The following is a 20646-nucleotide window of genomic DNA, read 5'->3' as shown; positions in this document are numbered from 1 at the left end:
TCGTAGGCGATGTTCGCCCGGGCAGGTAAGTAATCTGCATTCAAGTGCTTTGAGCACATTTTGTAGGCTTAAAAAGAAAAAAAAATGCGTTCGTAAAAGTAGAAAAAGAGAAGAGCTTTCTGTAAGGTATTCTAGTCGCTCAAGCAGAAACACAGATGCAGCAAGCGCCATCTATTTGGGCCGTCTTGAGTCCTCTATGCTGATTTCGCTGGTATCGAAATGCATAAATGAAAAAAAGAAACAGAGAAAGAAAGGTGCACCTGAATGTAGGTGCACGTTAAAAAAAATCAAGTGGTCAAAACTAATCCGTAGGACTCCACTACGGCGTATCTTCTAGCCCCAGTGATGCTTTAGTGCGTTACATCCCACAAATCAATCAATCAAACAATCAAGTATCCAGTTAGAGCATGCGGTTCCTCATGGGAAGCCTATAGTTTTACCGTTCCAAAGACGTGCGGAGAAAGCGCGTGCCGAACGGCGACACATGAAGTTTCTTATCGTGGTCCACTTTATTATAAGCGCCGAGCTGCCGCCTCTCGTTTCACTAAGCGCACAGGACAGATGCATCTGCTGTCGAGGTCGCGTTAGAATTCCGTGGGCATAACTCGCCTATGAAATCCGAGACGCGAACTCAAACCGTGCGTATTCCATAAGCTCGTAAACAAATGCGATACTGAAGGCATGCTGCTTTCTTGTTTGTGTACTGTTAGCAACTCTTGCTTAGGCGGTGTATTCGCGCGCTCGAATTTCTAAACCCATCCGGAATGCGCTTAACCTTCCGCTCAGTTCCCGTTCATCTTTTCCTTTTCTCTTTTTTAACTACGTCTACGTAAGAATACTGACGCGTTCTGCGTGATGTGTATTTTCACTTCATGCCCTTGGAATTGCCGAATATTCAGAAAAAGTGAAATATGTGCAATGTAAAGAAAACGCTAATGTGTCACGTGTCCGAATAGTTTCAATCGTTGGGGCTTCTTCGAACATTCGTGTTGGTGCTGTAATAAGACAGTGGCACAAGAAACGAGGACGACAAAAAGAAAAAAAAATGGTGTGCTAACTGCTTATGCAGAGCCTGGAAAGCATATTATTTATCGCAAGAATGCGTGCTGCCCAGACACAATTCGACTATTCGCTTTGCAAGACTCTCACATAGCTACGGGCAACCTGCTGAGGAGTTATAGCACATTCACTTGTTACGGTACTTTCGCGAAAGTAAACAACAAAAAAAACGCAGCGCACTAATAAAGTTCTGTTCGTAGCGTCACAGGCACATCTAGGCTTGCTTAGCACTTGTCGCGCAGTCACTGCGGGTGCTCGACGGTGTCCTCACACCACAATGGTTTCTTCGCACTGTTTAATTGCACCGATTGAAAATTGCGATCACGCACACAGGGATGTCTTTTCGCACTCTGCCGGGAGCTGATGTGCACAAGGCGGGCATTCGCCAGCATTCCTTGTCAGTCCTGGCAACAGCTAGCACGACACAAGCACAAGTGCGACACAGTCACGGACATCGCTTGCATTCTGCTCTGCTGCTGATATGGACGAGAAGTGCGTTCCTTCGAGGGGGCGAACTGTCTCGGTGGCTTGGTGAGAATGGGTCCCTTTCGCAGGCGCTAGACGCGAGCACAAGACTAGACAACCGGTCCCATGGGCTGGACGGAGGGAGCAGCCGGTGCTCCGGGTCCAGCCTCCCGGGCAGTCCTCTCGGGCGCCAGGGTGGGCTCCAAGGGAGTGAGCAAGTCTGCCGCGTTCTCTTGCCGCAGCACTTCGGAGTAGCGAGGTGGCTGAATGGGCGTCGGGGCATCGATAGGAAGCACAACATCGCCGAGCAGAGATTCGTCCTCGGGCACCGCGGGAGGCTCCTGCTGAGTCCGCAGCGACGCGTAGCATGGGGGCGGAGTCCGGGGCGGTGGGTCCAAGCCCGGCACGTGGTACACGAGGAAGTGCTCGGCAGCGGGATCGGTAGACACCGCGACACCACTGCCGACGGCGACACACTCCTGGACCTCCCGACTTTGCGATGCTACCAGTTCCTCGAGCCTCCTACGACGCCGTCGCGTCCTCTCGTCCTCGCCGAAGAGTCGAAAGCGCAGGTACTTGCCTTCATCTGTTGAGGAATTTGCGAGATAACTGAAGGCCCGTATCACGGCACCCAAGAACACCAGGAATAGGATGGGTATGAGGATGAACAGAAGCGCGTAGAAGAAGACGCGCGGCCGGCACGACGTCGTTATGGTGAAGACGGCGTTGCCGGCGTCCCTCTCGCGTGGCACGTGTAGGATGAGCCTGTCCTCTGCGCCGAAATGGACGTGGTATACACAGTGCGTCTGCTCGAGGCACACCACATCCTGGGGGCTCACGCCAAAGACGGTGCGGTTCAGGTCGACGCGGATGTTGAAGTTCACCAGCGAGGACGAGGATCGGTTTTCGTTTACAAGGAGAACGTAATAGAGGTCCGCCGCAGTGGCCCGGAAGGTGAGATGAGCCGCGTCCAAAGTGTCCGATGGGTGCACGCGCTTTGATTTGATAGCCCAGCGGTAGAAGGCCGGCAGGCGCCTGGATGTGTCCTCGTCATCGTCGTCTTCCTCGGAGCTGCCGTAGTCGTCTTCCACTTGTTCTTGCAACGTGCGGATGCACCTCTGCAGCTCCTCCTCGCCACGGATGGCATGCACCGTTCCTCCGGGCCCATCGGCCATCACGTCGGCTGTCACGTTGGAGCCCGGCAGCAGATAGTAGCGCAGGTAGTGGAACTTTCCCGAGGGCACGCTGGCAGACAGCTCTATGGTGTGATGGATGTGGTTGGCCGGAACGGCCGGCGGGAGGTCGTTGACGCGATACACACTGAACGGGTGCGCCGACACGAATTCCTGTCCGCCGCACCAGACGTTGGAGACGGCCTCGACGAGCCGCATGTCGGTAGAGGCCATGTGCACGTCTTTCTCGGGGAAGCGCAGCATGATGAGGCACATGGCGCCCAGCAGCACGGCCACGAGCGCGATGAGCATGCTCACGCGCATGCAGAAGGTCTGGCAGCGCTTCATGGCTGTGACACTGCCGCTGCTCCTTCGCTCCGGGAGGCTGAGCATCCTAGGCGTCACGCGCAGGACGTGCACATGGGGGCGTGCCTGCGAGGGAAGAGGACCCTCAGGTTACACGCTCAAGCAGTCACATGACCGTAGAACTGCACAAACGCTGATGCTGAACCCTGTTTCAAAATAATTCCACACAGAACATGGGTGCCCAACAGGAAATTGCGACCAGCGAGAGACAGCAGCACTCTATACTTATGGGCTTGTAGCCATCTTTTTTTTTTTTTTTTGCAGTCGCCTGATCTCTTTTTCTAAAATAATGTAGAAAGAAAGAGTAATGATTTCTTTCCAGTGATGTTGAGGGACGAGGTCTCTGTAGCTCGGTGGGAGTGAACTATAGTAGACAGGAGGCGTTGAGCTACTATGTTGAACTGTATTTGCAGGTGAACTATTTACATTTACACAGAGCGCGAAGAGCATTAGCTGGCCCTCACCCTTGTACACCTTGTCAAGGGGCTTAGAGCCCAGGACGCTGCTAAAACGTACGTGGCATGGTGGCTCACCGTTCTACCACTGTGTGGTTACAGTCCAGACTGCCCGTGAATGATCCGTACTGCGGTTATAAAGATAAGGAAAAAAAAAGAACAGAGGGGAAGAGAGAAAAGAAAACAGTGCAGCACGAATAGGCCCTTCTCTCGCTGCTAGCTCTGGTTGTCTAACTGGCCTTCCTTTTCTCTGCTCGCGGCTTTTGCATTCCGACGCACCCTTGTCGCTGGTTACGTGCACTAACCCCATTTCTTACTGCTTCACCCCTATAGTCGGCAGTAGGTGCCGAGATCGTCGGACACTATACGACGACTGCGTACTACAATCAGATTCACGGTCCGTTCTCCTTCCCGTAGGACAAGGGAACAAAGCGTTCAGTGCCCGGCTCCAAACTGTGGGCTTGGTCGGCCTGTGGAGAGCGATAGCCGTGTCATTTACTCGGGGAAGCCCGTCCCTTCTGAGAAAGCACAACTGGTCGCTGCTGTCACTCATTGCTCAGCGTAGCAAATGACACATACGTGGCCTTACATAAAGGTTATTCCAGCAGTATCCACGCTTCACACGTGCACCTTATTTCAGACTTCTAAAAGATAATTGCTAAACGAAGGCGTGCAAAGCCGACGAGCTGTACATATACAGATACCCGCACTTGGGGAAGATGCACCTCCCGACGTCTTGCTTCGGTATCGCCGTTCTGCAGTAATGAGACAAAACTACACGCCACCTATTTTGTTTGCTTACACAGATGGTTGCGATAGCTGTGGGAAAGGAGCCGGAAGAGCGCGGCTTGGCTCAGGGTCATCATGAAACGGGAGTGTCGCAATTGCAACCCGCAGGACTAATCAGTCAGGCCAGAAGAATTATCTCATAGCGTTGCCTTCTTACGGGCACGTAGATTTCGCGTCTCGTAAACAGCACAACTGTGCCGAATGACTGCACGACTGCATGTTTCAGTTGCTGCCGAACAGTCAAAGCTGCTGTAATGGAGGTCATCTGTCGCCCGAAACGGCCACCTAGTGTAACATCTTCGCGCAAGTAGATCGTGCAAAACCCTGTGACGTTGCAAGCAATATCGTATTGGTGAACATTTATGGCGAACCAGCGCCGGCCAGGAGGCGCTACGGCAGTTTGAGTGTGTAGCTGAAACATGCTGACACCTTCTGATAGGGAGGCCACGAAATTGGTACCACATTTTGGATTATAACTTAAGCGCGCCTGAATCAAGGTTCGCTTTAGCTCTATGCGTCCAGCCAAGCTCTTGCTCTACCCATGCGCGTTGGAGAAGCGCATGCGCTCATACGTTCTATCTAGCACGCCGGTTCCCAAACAGGTCAGAATCTGGACACCTGTAAAGATGCCTTAAGATGAGTGGTGAAATTGATGACGCGAAATCGCTGCATCTACCACTGAAAACTGTTTCCACCGCTCGCTAGGCTGTGTGTTACGGCACCGCTGTTCGCACGCGAAGTTTCAGTGCTGGTTGCCCGTAGGCTCAGATTTTTTGACAAGATGACCGTGTATGGGCCCGTGAAGCAAGAGATCGTGAGGTGTCGGCATTTATTAAAAGCATTTCACAATCTCCCCTCTCATCTGACATTTCATTCAAGGTAGCTTATTTATCGCAAATAGCCAATCCAGTCAATTCCTGTGATCGCGGCAGGAATTCTTATCAGTATACCGGGTTCATCTTGAATCTGCTCTTCGTACTCCATTTTATGCTTCAATCTTGCTTGCCGCTCGATGATATTGGAAATAACCCAGCACGAAAACCTGCTCTTTATTAGACATAAGCACATCTGTAAATGGCGTTTTTTTACGTTGTGCCTCGCCCATCAAGGACTTTTCGAGCTTTGCTTTGTCATGCATTCACGTCCTTGTTCAGGACCACTGGCATACTCTGGTAGCAATATAGATGCATCCACATTTCCCCATGTATGAAGGGCGAGACGCAGTGATTAAAGGAATTCAATGAAGTACAAGTCATTTTAATAGATGCATAATTTCGGTTGGCTACTTGATGCATTCGAGTTTCGTTGATAGATTATACCACGTTGTATTTCCCGTCATTACGAAATGAATTAATCCTTCTGAATAACTTTAGTAAACTAAGCGAGCACCTATCCAGGACAGTGACACCAAAGAAACTACATTCCTGCGACTGGAAACAGTACATTAGCCGCAGTAGGCATGACGAAACAACGCAATAAAAACTTGGATGTATCAGTGACAGACCCTCCCCCCCCCCCCCCCCCCCCCCCCATCCTCCACTTTTGTTTACATTTCTTGTTGAAAAAGAAATGATATGCTGATCAGTCGAGGGGGCACATAGTGGCAACATTCCTCTACGGTTTGGGTTCAGGAAGCGGTTCAGGCTCATTTCTTTACAAGCAGTCAATATATATGGGCTACAGAAGCTCGTTTACAATATGTACAAGTTCACAACGCCGCACATGCGGCCAATTTCATGAATAACTGTTTTTCTGGCACAATATTAATTAGGCATTCTAAAAAACGGAATCATAAAAACCGAGGGGATTGGACAATATTGGGCTTTCGAAAACATGAAAATTGAATGACACTTGTTTTTTCTTCATGTTATGGCCAGCTTGCGGGTTTGATTCGTGCGTGCCGTTTTGTATAATCCCAAGTTGTAGAGAGGTAGTCTCCTTAGGGAGAGTTAGGAATCAAATATTGTCGGCACGATTGGAGCGTTTTCGCACTCGGATTTCATTACAAAGAACTGCTTCAAGTTCATTCACTCTTCCTTCAATGAACTCAGATTCATGCTCTGAAAAGTATAAACAGGTGCAAAGTGACAAGTGAATGTATTTGTTTGGTTCATTTTCTCTGCATGCTAGCAGCCTTTATCCTAATGCTAGCAGCTGTCGAAGCATTTTCTTCTTCCTTAATTTTTAAAGATTTTTATTGGAGTGTCTGCCACTAGTTCTACAAGTATAAGAGCGTCTACGCAGAAATTGACTCGGCTAGAAAAGTTAAAGCAGCTGCAGTTTTAAATAGGGGACTTAGCTTACGAAGCCCAGGCTTACTTATTTTTCACTTTACATTAAGCACTTATAGATGTCGAAGACTCTTGGTAAGAGGCTTATTTTCACGGCCTTATAGTTCCCTGCTAGTTATTTTATGTGGCGAAACGTCTGCCTCCCTTTTTTATAACGGATAATACTGTAATCGCTTAAGTGTATGCAACGTATCGCGAAGAAACAAATAATTAGGAAAACTGAAGACGCTGCTTGGGAATTTCGCATTTGTGTAACAAGCACTGGGAGCATTAATACCTGTTGCAATTTCCTGTATGAAATCGTTCATCATGAGACGTAAAACATGTGAAAAACGACGAAATAGACACGTCCGTTGCTAATTCCTTACGCAGGGGAGGGAGGAAGGTTACTCTCTTTTTGCCCAAATAAGCGTCCATTTCCCTCAGTTGAGTGAAAACCGGACGTGCTTCGATCCTGTTGACATTCTCGCCTGTCCTTAACTTTTCTAATCGCGCTCGGTCATACTGTTGTTGGGAGCAGGTTGAACATTCAGACTTCAAATGCTTTGCAAGCATTGAGGAAAATGTATACATGTCATTAAAGAAAAAAGAAAATGTTCAAAGATCAGGTTTATAACGTCGTAGCTCCGCAACAGAAATCGATTTAGAAATTATGCAAGCAACTTTTATGGAGCGTTCAAATTGGAAAAGAAAATAAAAAACCTCAAAATAAAGAAAAAGAAGTGCTAATTTTCTGATTGGCGCGAAATGGTGACTTTAGTTACGTACTTTTGCAAAAAAATCCTATAGATTATTTCTGCGTCTCGCATGTACTTTGAACAGGGTGGCTCGAAAATGAAGTTTCTAACGATATTTGGGGGGCACACAAGAAGAGCGTACTGACAGGAGAAAAAAAAAAAAAAGACAGTGTAGCTTACGGTGTAACAAGAAGGCATCTGGCGGTCGTGTTGCCCGCTGTACTGAATCACGAGGTTCGACTGGTCGGCGCAGTAGTGCCGTACTAATGCGGTTCTGGGGATGTCGGCCGTCAAATTTATCTCAGAGCAGCTGCCGGAAGGGTGCATATCTACACGTGTAATCTGACGGCTTTGCCGATCCCTCAGGAACGAGGGAGAGCGAATTCCCAGAAATATATCACTGGCGCTTCCGGATACCTTGGAGGCCGACGCTCGATAAGTCCAGTCTATAGGGGCCACATAAGAGTAACGGAAACGACGAATTTCTGCGCTATTTACTGCCCGCAAGGTAACCTAATGACGCACACAGCAGTGCGTTTGCTCTTTTATAGATAACAAAGAGGATTGTGGCTTGGAGCGAGTAAGTTTTGAAGTATAAAGCACTATATTTTTATCTAGATGTAGAAGCATGTGAGGTGGTAGGTAGTAGTAGTAGTAGTAGTAGTAGTAGTAGTAGTAGTAGTAGTAGTAGTAGTAGTAGTAGTAGTAGAAAAACTTTATTTATATGCAGAAACCGGACGGGCTCCTACCGTAAAGCTTTTCATTTCTGTATCTTGCTCCTTGATAATATTTTGGAACTAATCATTTTTATCGTTTATTTATTGCCGTAACGTCCCAAAGGAACACGTAGACGTCGTAGTGGAAAGCTACGCGATAATTTTGATCATTTGGGGTTCTGCGCGTAAACCGAAGAAGGCTTTCTTGTTGAGACGGAATGCAAGAACGCTCGCGTACCGTGCTTTGGGTGTATGCACACTCCGGCGAACAAAACTAATGCCATTAATGGGACCCGCACAACGCCATAGCCGCTGAAGCAGCGTGACGGGTAGAAAGGCAGTGAATGGGCGCACTTGGGCGCTTCTTTGAAGACGTGTTTCATTCGTGCGCGCACCTCCGCGGGCTTCGCTTCAACTGCAATCTTTTCCCGGAATGCTTCAACCCGCAGCGCCACAACATTTTCCTCCGTTTTATTTAGCTATTACCTAACGCAACAATTGATGTATTGTTCTTTATTTTATGTCGTGTTATTTAACGAACAAAGCGAAAAGGAGTAGCCGTTCCCAACAAACGGCGACAAAAACTCATCTGTTTATTTTCACCCGAACAAGAAAGAGAAAAAAAGAAAGAAATAAACGGCTAGAAAGCCTGTTTAACAATATATATACTGAGCTTTCTTTTTTCGTTCTTTTTTTTTTGGGGGGGGGGGGGGGGGATTTTGATGGCTTGCCGCAATGTCACACCTGCTGTTGTCAGAACCGTTTTCGAGTAATCAACGCCAGGCACTTAGACGGCAGCATTGCAGGCGCGTCTACGCTGCCAGATGAGCCACGGCTTTCGAGGCTCTGTCGAAGCAGGCGCAGAGCAGGTAGACCGAGCGTGGCACTTCACTTATCTAGTTGGCCGCGAGGCGAGACCCTCCGCTCCAAGTGCGGGCAGTCGAGAGATAGCGAGCGTCCCGCTTTACCAGCACGCGACCAGTGCATGCGGCTGCGCACGGCTACGAGGAGGGCTATGCAGCGGACGTCCTGTATAGGAACCCTTCACGACGCACGAATGAGAAGCTGTTTTTAGAAGCCTTCCGGGGGCGCCGATAAGTGCCCCAGGACACCCGTAAAGGTGGGCGCAGTGTTCGATAAACTTTCACACCAGAGGTCGCTGTAGTGTTCTAACTAACGTATAACTCCAGCTGACAAATAAGCCTTTTCACCTGTTGTATTCTAACGTACAGATAAAGAATTTGAGCTAAGATTTTATTTTCGCTCAAAAAAAAAAAGAAAGAAAGAAAGAAAGAAAGAAAGAAAAGGGCGCCTTTAGGAACTGCCTGTAGGTACGGATGCACTCAGAGAAGCCTGGCTCCAATGGCGCTACTCGTTGGTGTAAGGCGGTCGGCCGCGACGTCACGTTGACGCAGCTAGCGACACCATTACCTGGAAGGGGGTTCTTTGGCGGGGAAAAGACGCATTTCTCTTGACTTGTAGTTGGTGTTGAAGCACCTCGTGTGCACCAATATTAATGTTACTTGAAGATAAACCACAGTAGCGAACTTATGCTCGTGCTCGTGACTTTTTGTTCCTGTCTCGTTGTTAAACGTACGCGCTTCGCACTCAACGTGTTCCAACTAACACTCGAATCGAGCGAAGACACGCTTTACAAACTGCACGTGGTCCTGTAAGGTGTTCCATCGGGATGGTTGGCTAGGTTAGGGTAGCGAAAAAAAAAAAAAAAAAAAAAAACACGAGTGATAAAACGATGGAGGCGCAGCTATAGGTGTCTTCTGCGCGGCTTTCAGCGTACACGTGGTTGCGCTGCGAAAGCTTAGCAGAGACGAACACGGTCAGAGCGTGCTTTCGCGCGAAAGCTGTGTCGTTTGTCCAGGACCAGCTATTATACGCTAAACGAGAAAAGCTAGATCAGGCTATAATAGTGAATTGCTGTTTCAGTACACTCTTTTGATTTGTTCGGAGAATAAACTAGCTCACCGGCTCACAAAATGAAACCGGTGTATACTTTCACTTCACTGCAACGTCACTGCGATGTGACGTCGCAGTGTTTTCCCATATAAATCGGTCCTTTTCACGCATATGAAATTTACGTGACAGTTACCAGGCCTAGTTTTGGCGTAGTTTTGGATATAATTTAATCCAACTCTCATTTATCAATAAGGTCGCATCGCTCTTGCATGAATTTCTGCCATATCCTAAAGTTTCGGTAATATTGATTGATGTTCTCTTATCTCGAAAAGGTGATCCACGGATGCAGTTTTTCTTTTATTTCCTTCACCTTCTCTCACAGTCGTAACAGTAATGAGTAGGATGCTTCTGTTGCGTCTACATTATATTTTGACGAGTGAAACTCGTTCTCATTCAGTGCTGGACAGTTGTTGTTCTGCAGTGTGCCTATAGGCCCGTTGCAGATTTCCCGGCTTGTAGACAGACACCCTACGCAAACTACAGTGAAAGTGAATTATCTGTATCTTCGCCTTCTGCTTTCTTCTATTAATTCCTCATACCCTCTCCCCCGTGCAGGGTAACACACCGGATGTCCATCTGGTTAACCTCCCTGCCTATATTTGTTTTTCTCTCTCCATTTCTCCTCGACTGCCGCTTCTCTTGCCGGAAACTGTCTGTGGTCTGCAAACCGTGATATCAAGTCACCAAGGCGGCAACTTATTGGCAACTCCTGAATCAATTATCTGTGCTGGCAACACTGCCTAAATAAGCAAACATGGCTACGACATCAAGGTTCACGGCGGCTCTTTCGCTTGGTGATGTGTGTGCTATGCTGAAGTTTCTCGTTTGTGGCGTAGAATCGAGGTACTTCGTCAAAGCCGAAAGGGTCCTTACTACCGAGAACCTTACTATTGCGATGGCAATTATATGGACACTCAAAGCGGATTTCTGCCGTCGTCGTCGTCATCGCCGTGAGGTTCCGTATAAAGTCCAAGGGCGATAAAATCGTCACCGCGCGCCGTATGCTGTATGTGCGAGTGAAAGCGCGTGAGTGAGGACCGGCCCACACGACAGGTGTATGTGCCATTGAGCTTGGACCCTTTCTGCACTATCGCCAGGATCGGCCCACTTTTCAGCGTGACACCACCACCACCGCCGACACTTGTGAGTCTATAAAGCTTCGCTTTAAAAAACTCTCGTGCACATAGATTTAGGTGCACCTTAAAGGACCCCAGTTTCTCAAACTTTAATCGAGCGTCCCCTACTACGGCGTGCCTCATAATTGCATCGTAGTTATGGCACGTAAAATCCCAGAATTTCTTTACAGCGAAGCTGTTAAGGGCTCCGTCTCCGATGGTTGTGTCCGCGTGTAGAAAAAACTCTCATTGGCCGTATGCTGTATGCTGCGCTTGCTCACGCCAGCGTTTTCACAGCAGTTGTCTGCGGTCGTCGAGTGAGATCTATTCGTGTTTGCTTCTGCGCGCTGACACCATGCTTCTTAATTCAGTTAGTAAGCGAATCTGTCCAAGTTTATGCAGCCGATAATATTACTATCCTTACTCCGTATAGCTTCTCTACTAATTTGCTATCGCAATTGATGCTTTCGCCTTTAGGGTGAGACTGCGACTTTTTTTTATCGGTCTCAAGGATTTCAGCGACGAAACCGCGGAATTAGTTGCGCTGTGTGTGCAAAAGTCGCGTTTGCCTAGTGAGCCGCGTCAGTCTTTTTTAAAGACAAAGAGCCTTGCAAGCGAGTTGTAGGTTAAAAAAAGGAAGTGTTTGTGCGTCGCGGACCTCTGAAAGGTGCAAACACTTGTTCGCGGCGTTGGTCGACTGGTACCGGTACGATACTTGATTGTTTTCGACCTTTATATAAGCAAATCCGCACTGCGATTGGTGTTACAGTATATCATATAGCATCCCACAATATATAGGCAGTAACGCATGTCGTGCCTTCAGAAGCTAAATACGGATATTGTGCACTGATATAACGAGGCTAAAAGCTGCTAAGTTACCTGGTCAGTGTGTCTTAGGATAAAACAGATGAGAGTTCAGCTTGTGAGTCGGGGTGCATCCTTCTCTGTATAGTTAGCTGATCCGTGTGATAAACTTGTAGTCTGCGTCTGATGCTCGCAGTATGCAGTGTTCAGGCTAGGGTAACTGACAACTCACCACGCTGATTAAAAAAAAAAAAAAACAGCATCTTCTGCTTGCACTGCTAAACTAAAGCATGTGCTATCAAAACGATATGCCGCCCTGTGGCATAACATGTGTCATGATCAACTTCAGACCTTCCGAGCTATAGTTATCGTTCCTGCTACCGGTGCTTGCGGACAAAAGTACATTAGCGAGAACATCCCTTGCTTGTTACTAATGCTTATTGCTACACTAATGCTTGTTGTTACTAATGCTTAAGGCATTAGTAACAATAATGCAGGGACAGAAAACTAAACTAACAAAACCAAATGAAGCTTAAGCGTACTTCACCAAGTTTATTATAGAGCCTGCCTAAACTAAGTACACCTCGCGATTTGAAACGCCAGCAACATATTTAAAATATATAAAAAGAAAGCAATGTATGTGAAAATGTGACCGATACTATGTTGGCTTAATCGAAACACTTCACTCTGGACGACTTTTTTTATTCCCGGCGAGCAGACGTGTACCATTGCCATCCAATTACTGCGACCGACTCGAGATCCAGCGACTCAACCGCAGGATTTGTCCTCCCCCTCACAAAAAGCTCAGTACTGAAGAGGCAGTAGCTCTCAGACTTATTCCAAACAAACACATTCCCAAACCTACACAGATACAGCAAAATATACACACAACCATATCACGGCATCTGCCCCTGGTTCGGCGACACATGCCCTACACTCTTTCACATCTCGTGGGGGTGCGGGGGCAAACCTCAACACTTAAAGACGCCTAGCACGTTATTTTAGCGGTGGGAGGTACAGCTGACCTGCGCTACCCTGGCGGGACAAGAAGCTCTCGTCCAGCAAGTACGTCGAGCAGCCATGACCAGTGGAGCCTTGGAATGAGGACACCACCCACTCTTCCTCAAGATCAACGACCTCGATGGTCCAAATAAATGTTTTCTCTCTCTCTCTCTCTCTCTCTCTCAATGTGAAATGTCTTATCCATGTCGTTCTCCGATGCGCATCGTCTGCTTCATCGGAGAAATGATAAAATCATACATTGCTGTGTTTCCACCGCAATGACACGCCATAATGACACACAGCAAAATTCTTTAGACATCCGTTTTCTTCTTCTTTTTTTCGAGCTTGTGCGCGGCGGCATCACGGCGATTCGAGAACTATGAGGCAATGTTGCAGCGCGGGTTAACTAACCCGCTCGGATGTAATCCTAACGAGCAGGCCTACTGCGCTGTCGGGGGTAGCCAGGCTCGGAACGAGGTCACTATCCACAAAGATCCATTATGTACTTTCCACGAAATGGCTTCCATTTATCGTCTCGGCAGGAGGACATTCCCCCCCCCCCCCCCCCCCCAAATTGAACAAACTTCAGGCTAGCACACTCAGACTTCTGCAAACCCGTTTGTATCCCACCCCCTCGGTCCCTTAACAGTATAGACCCTGACCACTCCCAGTAGTGCCCTAATTGTGGTCATGACTCGTGCTCTTTTGATGACATGCTCTGGTTGCGCCCAGCCCTTAAAGCCTCTCCACCCATCACGAAAGAGCAATGGGAAGAATCCCTCAAGAGCAGCAATCTTCAAATTCAACTCCAGACTGTCCAGAGGGCCCACGACATCGCGACGGGACTTGGTCTCCCGATCCCATCGTGGGCGGAGCCACCGACGTAATCTGGGGGAGCCTTCGACTCGCCTAGATCTCAGTTCCTCAGGACTCGAATAAAGTTCTTGTCATGTCATGTCAATGTTGCAGCGCACGCTGTAATGCAAGAACTTGAGGCTGAATCTAGATCGACTGGCTCTCGGAGCGGCCGCTAGGGGGCGAACATGTAGTTGGAGTCACTAATAGCTCCACGGACTGGTTTACAGAGGTCAAGTCTTCCACTATATAGCGTCGGTGAGTATAAAAGGTGATGGCATTTCAGTGGGCTACTTGAACGTTCTGCAACGTCTAAAACAGTCACTCAACGGGCACTGTTCGCCGCCGTTGTGTATCCATTATCGGCGCTTGCGTCTCTACGGGACAAACTGCGCAGAATGCTGGGCGCGGCCAATTGCAACGCCTACGCCAACTTATTTAACTTCTTCAACTGGCCCACGCTTCACCTTGAGTATGTCAGTATTTTGAAAAAAGAAAGTTGAGTATTTCTAAACAAAACCGACGGACGTGCCCTCATCAAGGACTGCCGAAAAAAATCATTTATTTGTGTTTGCCCCGGGACAAACGCAGCCAGTCAGCAGCTAACCAGACTTGTTAACAAGGCTGATTTCAATTTCTTGGTGACAGAACGCTGCCTCTGAGTGTCTTTAGGATGTACTTCCAGTCTTGTCGTCGCCATCGTCATTATCTACTCGGTTTTCTCTCTCTACTTTCTCATTGGCGAGTGCCTGGCCAGAACGTGTCGATTTAGATGGACCTAGCGCTTCTCCATAAATACCTCCCATTTCAATAAAGACGGAAGACGTTCGACCTTTCGACTCCATATCGTGAGCATCGTCGGCACAATATAAGTCACTTCACGTGTCAAACGAAGTGTCGCGCCCATTTCTGCTTACACGTCCACCTGTCTGTGGCACTGGGCGATTAACCCTCGAACGCCAGCTCTAGCATGTTTAAAATCGCAGGAAACTGTTTTCTATAGTGAATAGCTTTCTTTGGCTCTTAATTAAGAACGGCCGTTTCCGTGATTGGTGGTCGGACTTTCACCGCGTCACCAAAGGCGCCGCGATGCAAAGAGCGCGTGCTCTCGCACAACCGAGTTGTAATGCGCGATCGCTGACGAACGCAAACCGCAAGTATATCATATTAAAAGAAGAAAAAAAAAGACCTTGGATGTGAACGCAGTTCTAAGAAACACAGGGGTTCTATGTATTACTTGTGCTACGACAAAATAAATATTTGGTCAAATTTTGATAAACAGTTATGGCTGTCCCGGAGATTGTGAAAATAGGCATTGAGCGACAAGTTGAAAGCTCAGCTGCATTGTAGACATATAGCTGCGTGACATCCTGCGTAACATCGCCTGTAACAGTTGCGCCCGTAAGCGAATAGCCGGGCCCGCCGACACGTTCGGGACAACTTTGGTGCGTCGGAAGGTTTAGACAGAAAGAATGTTCAGAGGCTGTGGTAGAGCACTCGGCTATATATCCCGTCACCCTCTCTCCCTGTGGCGGCTGCAGGAGAGGTCACCGCCTCGCTACAGAGATGTAGTGGTTATATAACGGCTCTGTTCCCAGCGGAATCGCGCAATGAGACAACAAACGCTACCTGAACATCCGCGTTGTAAGAAATATACCCCTTGAAGTGCATCCATTCCTTTCTAGCTGTTTATAGAAGCGTTCGGCTATTTACCTCAATCATGGTCGATGGTTCCTGCACAGTTATACGACTAATTTTTTTACCGCTTGCCTCGCATTTTCCGACCCAACAGCTCATCATTCACTATTTGTAGGTTTTAGGACTAGAGCGGTGCCGGTTTTCGCAGTGATGTGCTTGTCAGCAATGTTTAATCTTTGCTTCTGTTAAACATGCTGTGTTCCAAACCACTGAACACGGGTGTGTATTGACCGATATGAACGTTTTTCCTCCCTTCCGTTATTATATGCGTGCACTTTTCAAGATAAGAACCGCGCAGTGGCACTCATTCATGGCCGTGCGACGTCTGTATGACGCTACAATGAAATCCAATCTGATTAACCTTATCAAGTCTAGCCTTGCCTACCAATGTTTTGGGCGATAGCGTGTCTATATCGTGGTCATATTGTACTCGACTGCCACAAAGCGGAAGTTGGCTGTTTTGGTTGCAATGAGTGCTTCTCCATACTGCTGCTAAACCTAGAAATGTTTAAAGGCAGCCCTATAGGTTCACGTCCATATTTTGTCTAATGACTCGCTTTCGAAACCATCCATCCTCGTGCACGGGCGTGCAGAATTTGAGGAAAATAATTTCTTTGCGCACTGACTTAGTGTAGACGGTGATCTTTGTCGTATCCTTTGGCTACTTGTTTTCCACATAGACGCGTAAGCGATCTTTGAGGCACGTACGGGCTGTGCGGGAGAATTGTTGCTGTTGTGTCAGGCTTTTTGGCGCAAGATCGACTGAGGACATATTGCGCCACACGCAAGGTGTAAGCTAAACCAAATTCATGGCGAGAACAGGAAACCAAATTCAAATAAATCTTAAAAAAAAGATATATTTTCAGTTCATTCGCGAGGGAGCCTTACGATCTTAAAGTTTGTGCAGTATTTCTGCTCTCTTCAAAAAGTTGATGCCGATGACAATCTTCAAGTTGTATTTCAGGGTGGTCCCCGATTAGGAGTGCCAGATTAAATGGCATATTTTTAATAAATGGTGGGAAACTTGTCTAACGTGTAGGCTATGTAGTGACTGTAAGGACGTGTTGTAAGTACGGTAGAAAAGTATCATCCGTAGCCATGTACTCACAGAAACAGAGGTACAATAATGCAGGCTATTTTGTGTCCTACATGCTGAAGAATGCGAAGGACTGAGTCGAAGGGCTGACGTGCGCAATGCTGACTTCATCGTCTGAACATCGTCTGATTACAACGAGGATGCTACACATTATTAACCATGAGTGTTCGGAAGATGAGAGAAAAGTGCTAAGGTACGACCAGTTACATTGGGACTAATGATGACAACTGTCAGACATATATAGAGTCGCCGAGTCTTGCAGAGTGAAGTACAAGCCACTGTACGCACAGTACGAAGTTCCAGCGTAAAAAGTGAGCTGTCGTATTAGGCCTATGTACACCCTATTTTGTTCTCATACGCAACTAACAATATCATGCTCTCCTCTCGGCATTGATAAGTCATAGTTATTTCTACAGCGATAAAAAGGGCCTTTACTTACGGCAACGGCGGGACCCAATCCTTCACACTCTGTCGTAACCGTAGTCGAAGAGTGGTTACGTCGCTCGGTTGCCTCTTGGCTTAGATCAGCGGAGACCACAAAGACACCACGCCGTTCGTCGTTGTTCACCATTTCTCTATGCTCGTATGTTTCACTGTTAAAAATCTAAAACGTGGGCATGCCTTGCCGTGGGCAAGCCAATGAGATAAATGCTAAATAGCTCATGCTGTTCACTGCAGAGGCCTATTTTATATGCGCAGTTGAGGCTCAAGTCAGCCTGCTGGCAGCTGTATTGTGAGGTGTCTCTCGAATCGAGGGCGACGTTGTCGCATGAGTAGCGCAGACGAGGAAGTGTAGAGGCGCGCGCGCATAACGGATAGCGGCGAAGCAGTTGTTTGTACTGCACGCCTGCGTGAGGTCGAGGCCTTCGAGATTGTTGGTTCGGCGCAGCGCGGTCTCGGAGGACATGCTGAGGCAAGCGAACGTTGTTTCTGCTGAAACGCACATCTGCGGACCTGACATCATTGACGAGACGGGACTCCACGTGCGCGTCACGTTCACCGAACGTCTTTGTCTTCTCCGAGGCCAGAACAAAACGCACACTGCTGTGACTGTTGCTCGACGGCGCAGCAGAGTCGTAGAAGAACGGAAGGACGCAGGCGCCATTGATAGAACATACTTGCTGCGTTTCCTAAAAGCAGTTACGCAACCAGAGGCGAAATTTCGATCGTTGTTTTTGTATTTTGTTAATACTCGTGTGGGGCTCAAGAAAATAGCTTCGGAACCTCAGTTGTTCGCGTCGTTGGTCATGTCAGCTGTTTCATTACAAAAATATGCATAGTGTAAGTATAACATGAAAACGCGCGCGCACACGCACGGACGTTCACACACGTACAGACAAAACAATCTTGAGCAAGTATATTTAGATACTTGAGCCAGCACAGGTGCGACGGTAGTCCAAGTCTGCAAACTTATACCCGTTTGTCACAAATCGGGAAATGTGCCCTAAATTTAATAATCACAATGTGAGTGAGTGCAACTTCGTTAAATCGCACGACGGTTTGTCGTGATGTCTGCCTCTTCAAGCAATGCAGCTGAAAATATTTATTAACGTCTGCTTCTACTAAACGATCACCTGGTATATACTGTACAAATATGTCTGCACGTGGGTAAATGCACTCCTGTAGGCACCACACGATTGCTCCTTGCTCGAAGCTTTCCAAGAATGCTCGAAGACCTCGGTTAAAAGCGCCGCAGGTAGGGTGACAGTGCTCTGGGCGACCGCCTCTGCCAACGTCAATTCGTGTCGCTGCCCCCGCTGATGGAAGGGACCATTGTCTCCGAGAGAAGAGGCAACGGCGCTTCCCACACCGCCGTGCCGATACACTGTGCGGTGAGTGGCTTGTACGCCTCCGCAATGTTTTCACTGCTTTCGTTGTATTCTGTACATTCGTGCCGCGCGAAGCACTTACAGCGCACAAGGCGCACAAGGCGCACAAGGTGGCGCTGTGCTCTGCGAGTTTCTGTGAGAGGCGCGGACGTCAGTTCGCGTATACCCTCCACGTTCTGTCGCTACGCGATGCGACTACTGCGAGGTTCCGCGTGAAGATGAAATTGCAGCACTCAGAAAATTTCGTGATTACGCCTAACACTCGAAGACGCTGGTACTGATGATGAAAGCGAATATTTAAACGGATTGCGATCACTCCTTGACCAAAGTCAGATGGGTAAAATAGAGAGTGGCAGCGGAATCAGGAAAGGTTAGAGGGAGTTTGCAAAGTTTCCAGCAAGGACGTAATACGAAACTGTAAGCAGGACCGGGTTATGTCGCCATTCTATTCCAAAGCTATTCCTTTTCGCGTTTCGTTTACGGTCCGAGCACCGATCCGGCTACCTTATCACCGGGATCGACTACCTTATCACCGATAAGAAAGGAATATAATTGAGCGAAATGAATCCTTACGTTTTACCTGTCCAGGAGAGCGCTAACCAGCTTGTGACGCCCGACCATACCGGGACCGCGCTCAAGCGCAGGTTGAAGGCAGTGTCATGCTCGCGCTCCCTCCAGCGTTTGACCGCGTCCGTTTCTGTACAAGCTTCGCCCATATATCGGAACGACGATGATGCCAGAAATGAAAAAAATGTGGTTGATCCCTCTTATATAGGAATCGGTATAGAACACGAAAGTGAAACGTGTCTTCACAGAAGTAGTGTAATGTTTATTGCACATTGATATATAATGTCTATTGGTGTTTTGTGGCTAAAGCGCCCTTAGGCGTTGATGCACCCACGCTGACGCCTGGTGGCACGTCTCCTCCATCACGACTACCAACGTCGATGACCATGAGCAACCGTCGTGCATATGGAAGCTGCACTACGCTGCACACGCTAGCACAACGCGAAAGACGAAGCACGTAACTGACACACTAATACAACGCGCAAGACAAAGCACGTAACTGAATCGTCACCGAGTCAAATCAGCGCGTACAGCGCGTCGTAATTGCAGCCTCCGCGATCAACTTCAGAAACATTTTCAGAGCTAATTGCGGAGGCCACGCTCCGCTGTGCTGAGTACGGTGAACGCCACCTAGGTGGCGTTGGTAGTGCTTCTTGATGCCAGCGTCCCTTCGAATGCTGGCATCGAGGCGTCGTAGTGCTGAGACCACCGAAGCGTTCACTGTCGGTGCGCGTTAGTGTCATAATGCAGTACTTCTCTTTTCTGCTCGTAGGCGGCGGCACCGCCCCGAGCAAGAGCGCGGGTACACGGAGGAGTGTTAGATATATAAGGCGCGTCTGTGTAGCTCTCTGCAAATGCGTTTGTGGCGCAATGGGTTAAACGCTCGGCGATCTATCGTCGCGGACCGAGAGGTCGTGGGTTCGATTTCCAAATTTTGCATGTTTGTGGAACTTTTTCTTCTGGTTTCTTTCTTTGTATTATGTTCGTGTACATTGTAAGCTGACGTATTTCCGTGACGGAAATACGTCAGTGAAGTCTTGGTGGACCCCGGCATAAAACACTTTCGTGTTAAAAAGCTAACAAACGATAGGTTCCCGCGCACTACCTTGCAACAGAATCTACCGGCGATAACCACAATCCCCCCACCCCCTTTCTTCACCATCGTTTCCCCAAGGCGCTGAGTCGTCCGCCCTAAAGCGTTGCAAAAATAGCGCTTCTTCCTCTTCACAATCACTCCCCCTCTCTCGGCACGCATTCCGCTCAAAAAACTTTCGGCTCAGTTGCAACGAGCACCGATTTTACTATTTTCGACTGATTGTGACCACAGTTTCGACTCCATACATGTTGATGAAGTCCACCACTGACTACGGAGAGAAAGAGAGAGAGAGAGAATAAACTTTAATAAAAAGAGCACGCGAGCGTAGGTAGCTCCTCCGCTCTGCAGTGGGTGGTCCCCTCAGTCCAGGAGTCCAGCGGCCTTAGCTGCCCTTCTCGCTCGGTTGACCAGGTTGAGCTGGTCCGTCGAGTCGGAGCTGGACAGCGCTGCCTCCCATTGCCGTGTGGTGGGGTGTGTTATGGGTGTTAGCTATGGTGTGTTTGCGCAAGCCCATACCATGTGGTAAAGTGTTGCACATTGATCACAGTGTGGACATTTAT

At 48.2% G+C, this 20646-nt stretch overlaps 1 protein-coding gene across 4 annotated transcripts in view; it reads right to left on the bottom strand.

The window, feature by feature from the left end:
- Positions 1-853: 853 nt before the first annotated feature.
- The window catches only part of LOC119443120 (uncharacterized), a 49319-nt gene continuing 29526 nt past the window's right edge, over positions 854-20646 (bottom strand). For 2 of the 4 annotated variants that reach the window (XM_037708271.2, XM_049662597.1), the window contains exon 2: positions 854-3128. In XM_037708271.2, the coding sequence (XP_037564199.1) occupies positions 1635-3089 (1455 nt within the window). In that variant the 5' untranslated portion in view covers positions 3090-3128 and the 3' untranslated portion in view covers positions 854-1634. Of the gene's footprint in view, positions 3129-17033; positions 17385-18996; positions 19121-20646 lie in introns of those variants that run through there. The other 2 variants (XM_049662598.1, XM_037708270.2) reach the window with 2 other exon arrangements.

This window comes from Dermacentor silvarum, chromosome 2 (genome assembly GCF_013339745.2).
Source record: "Dermacentor silvarum isolate Dsil-2018 chromosome 2, BIME_Dsil_1.4, whole genome shotgun sequence".
Taxonomy (NCBI): domain Eukaryota; kingdom Metazoa; phylum Arthropoda; class Arachnida; order Ixodida; family Ixodidae; genus Dermacentor; species Dermacentor silvarum.
Note: the sequence above shows the minus strand (reverse complement) of the source record. Positions and strands in the feature narration are given on the sequence as shown.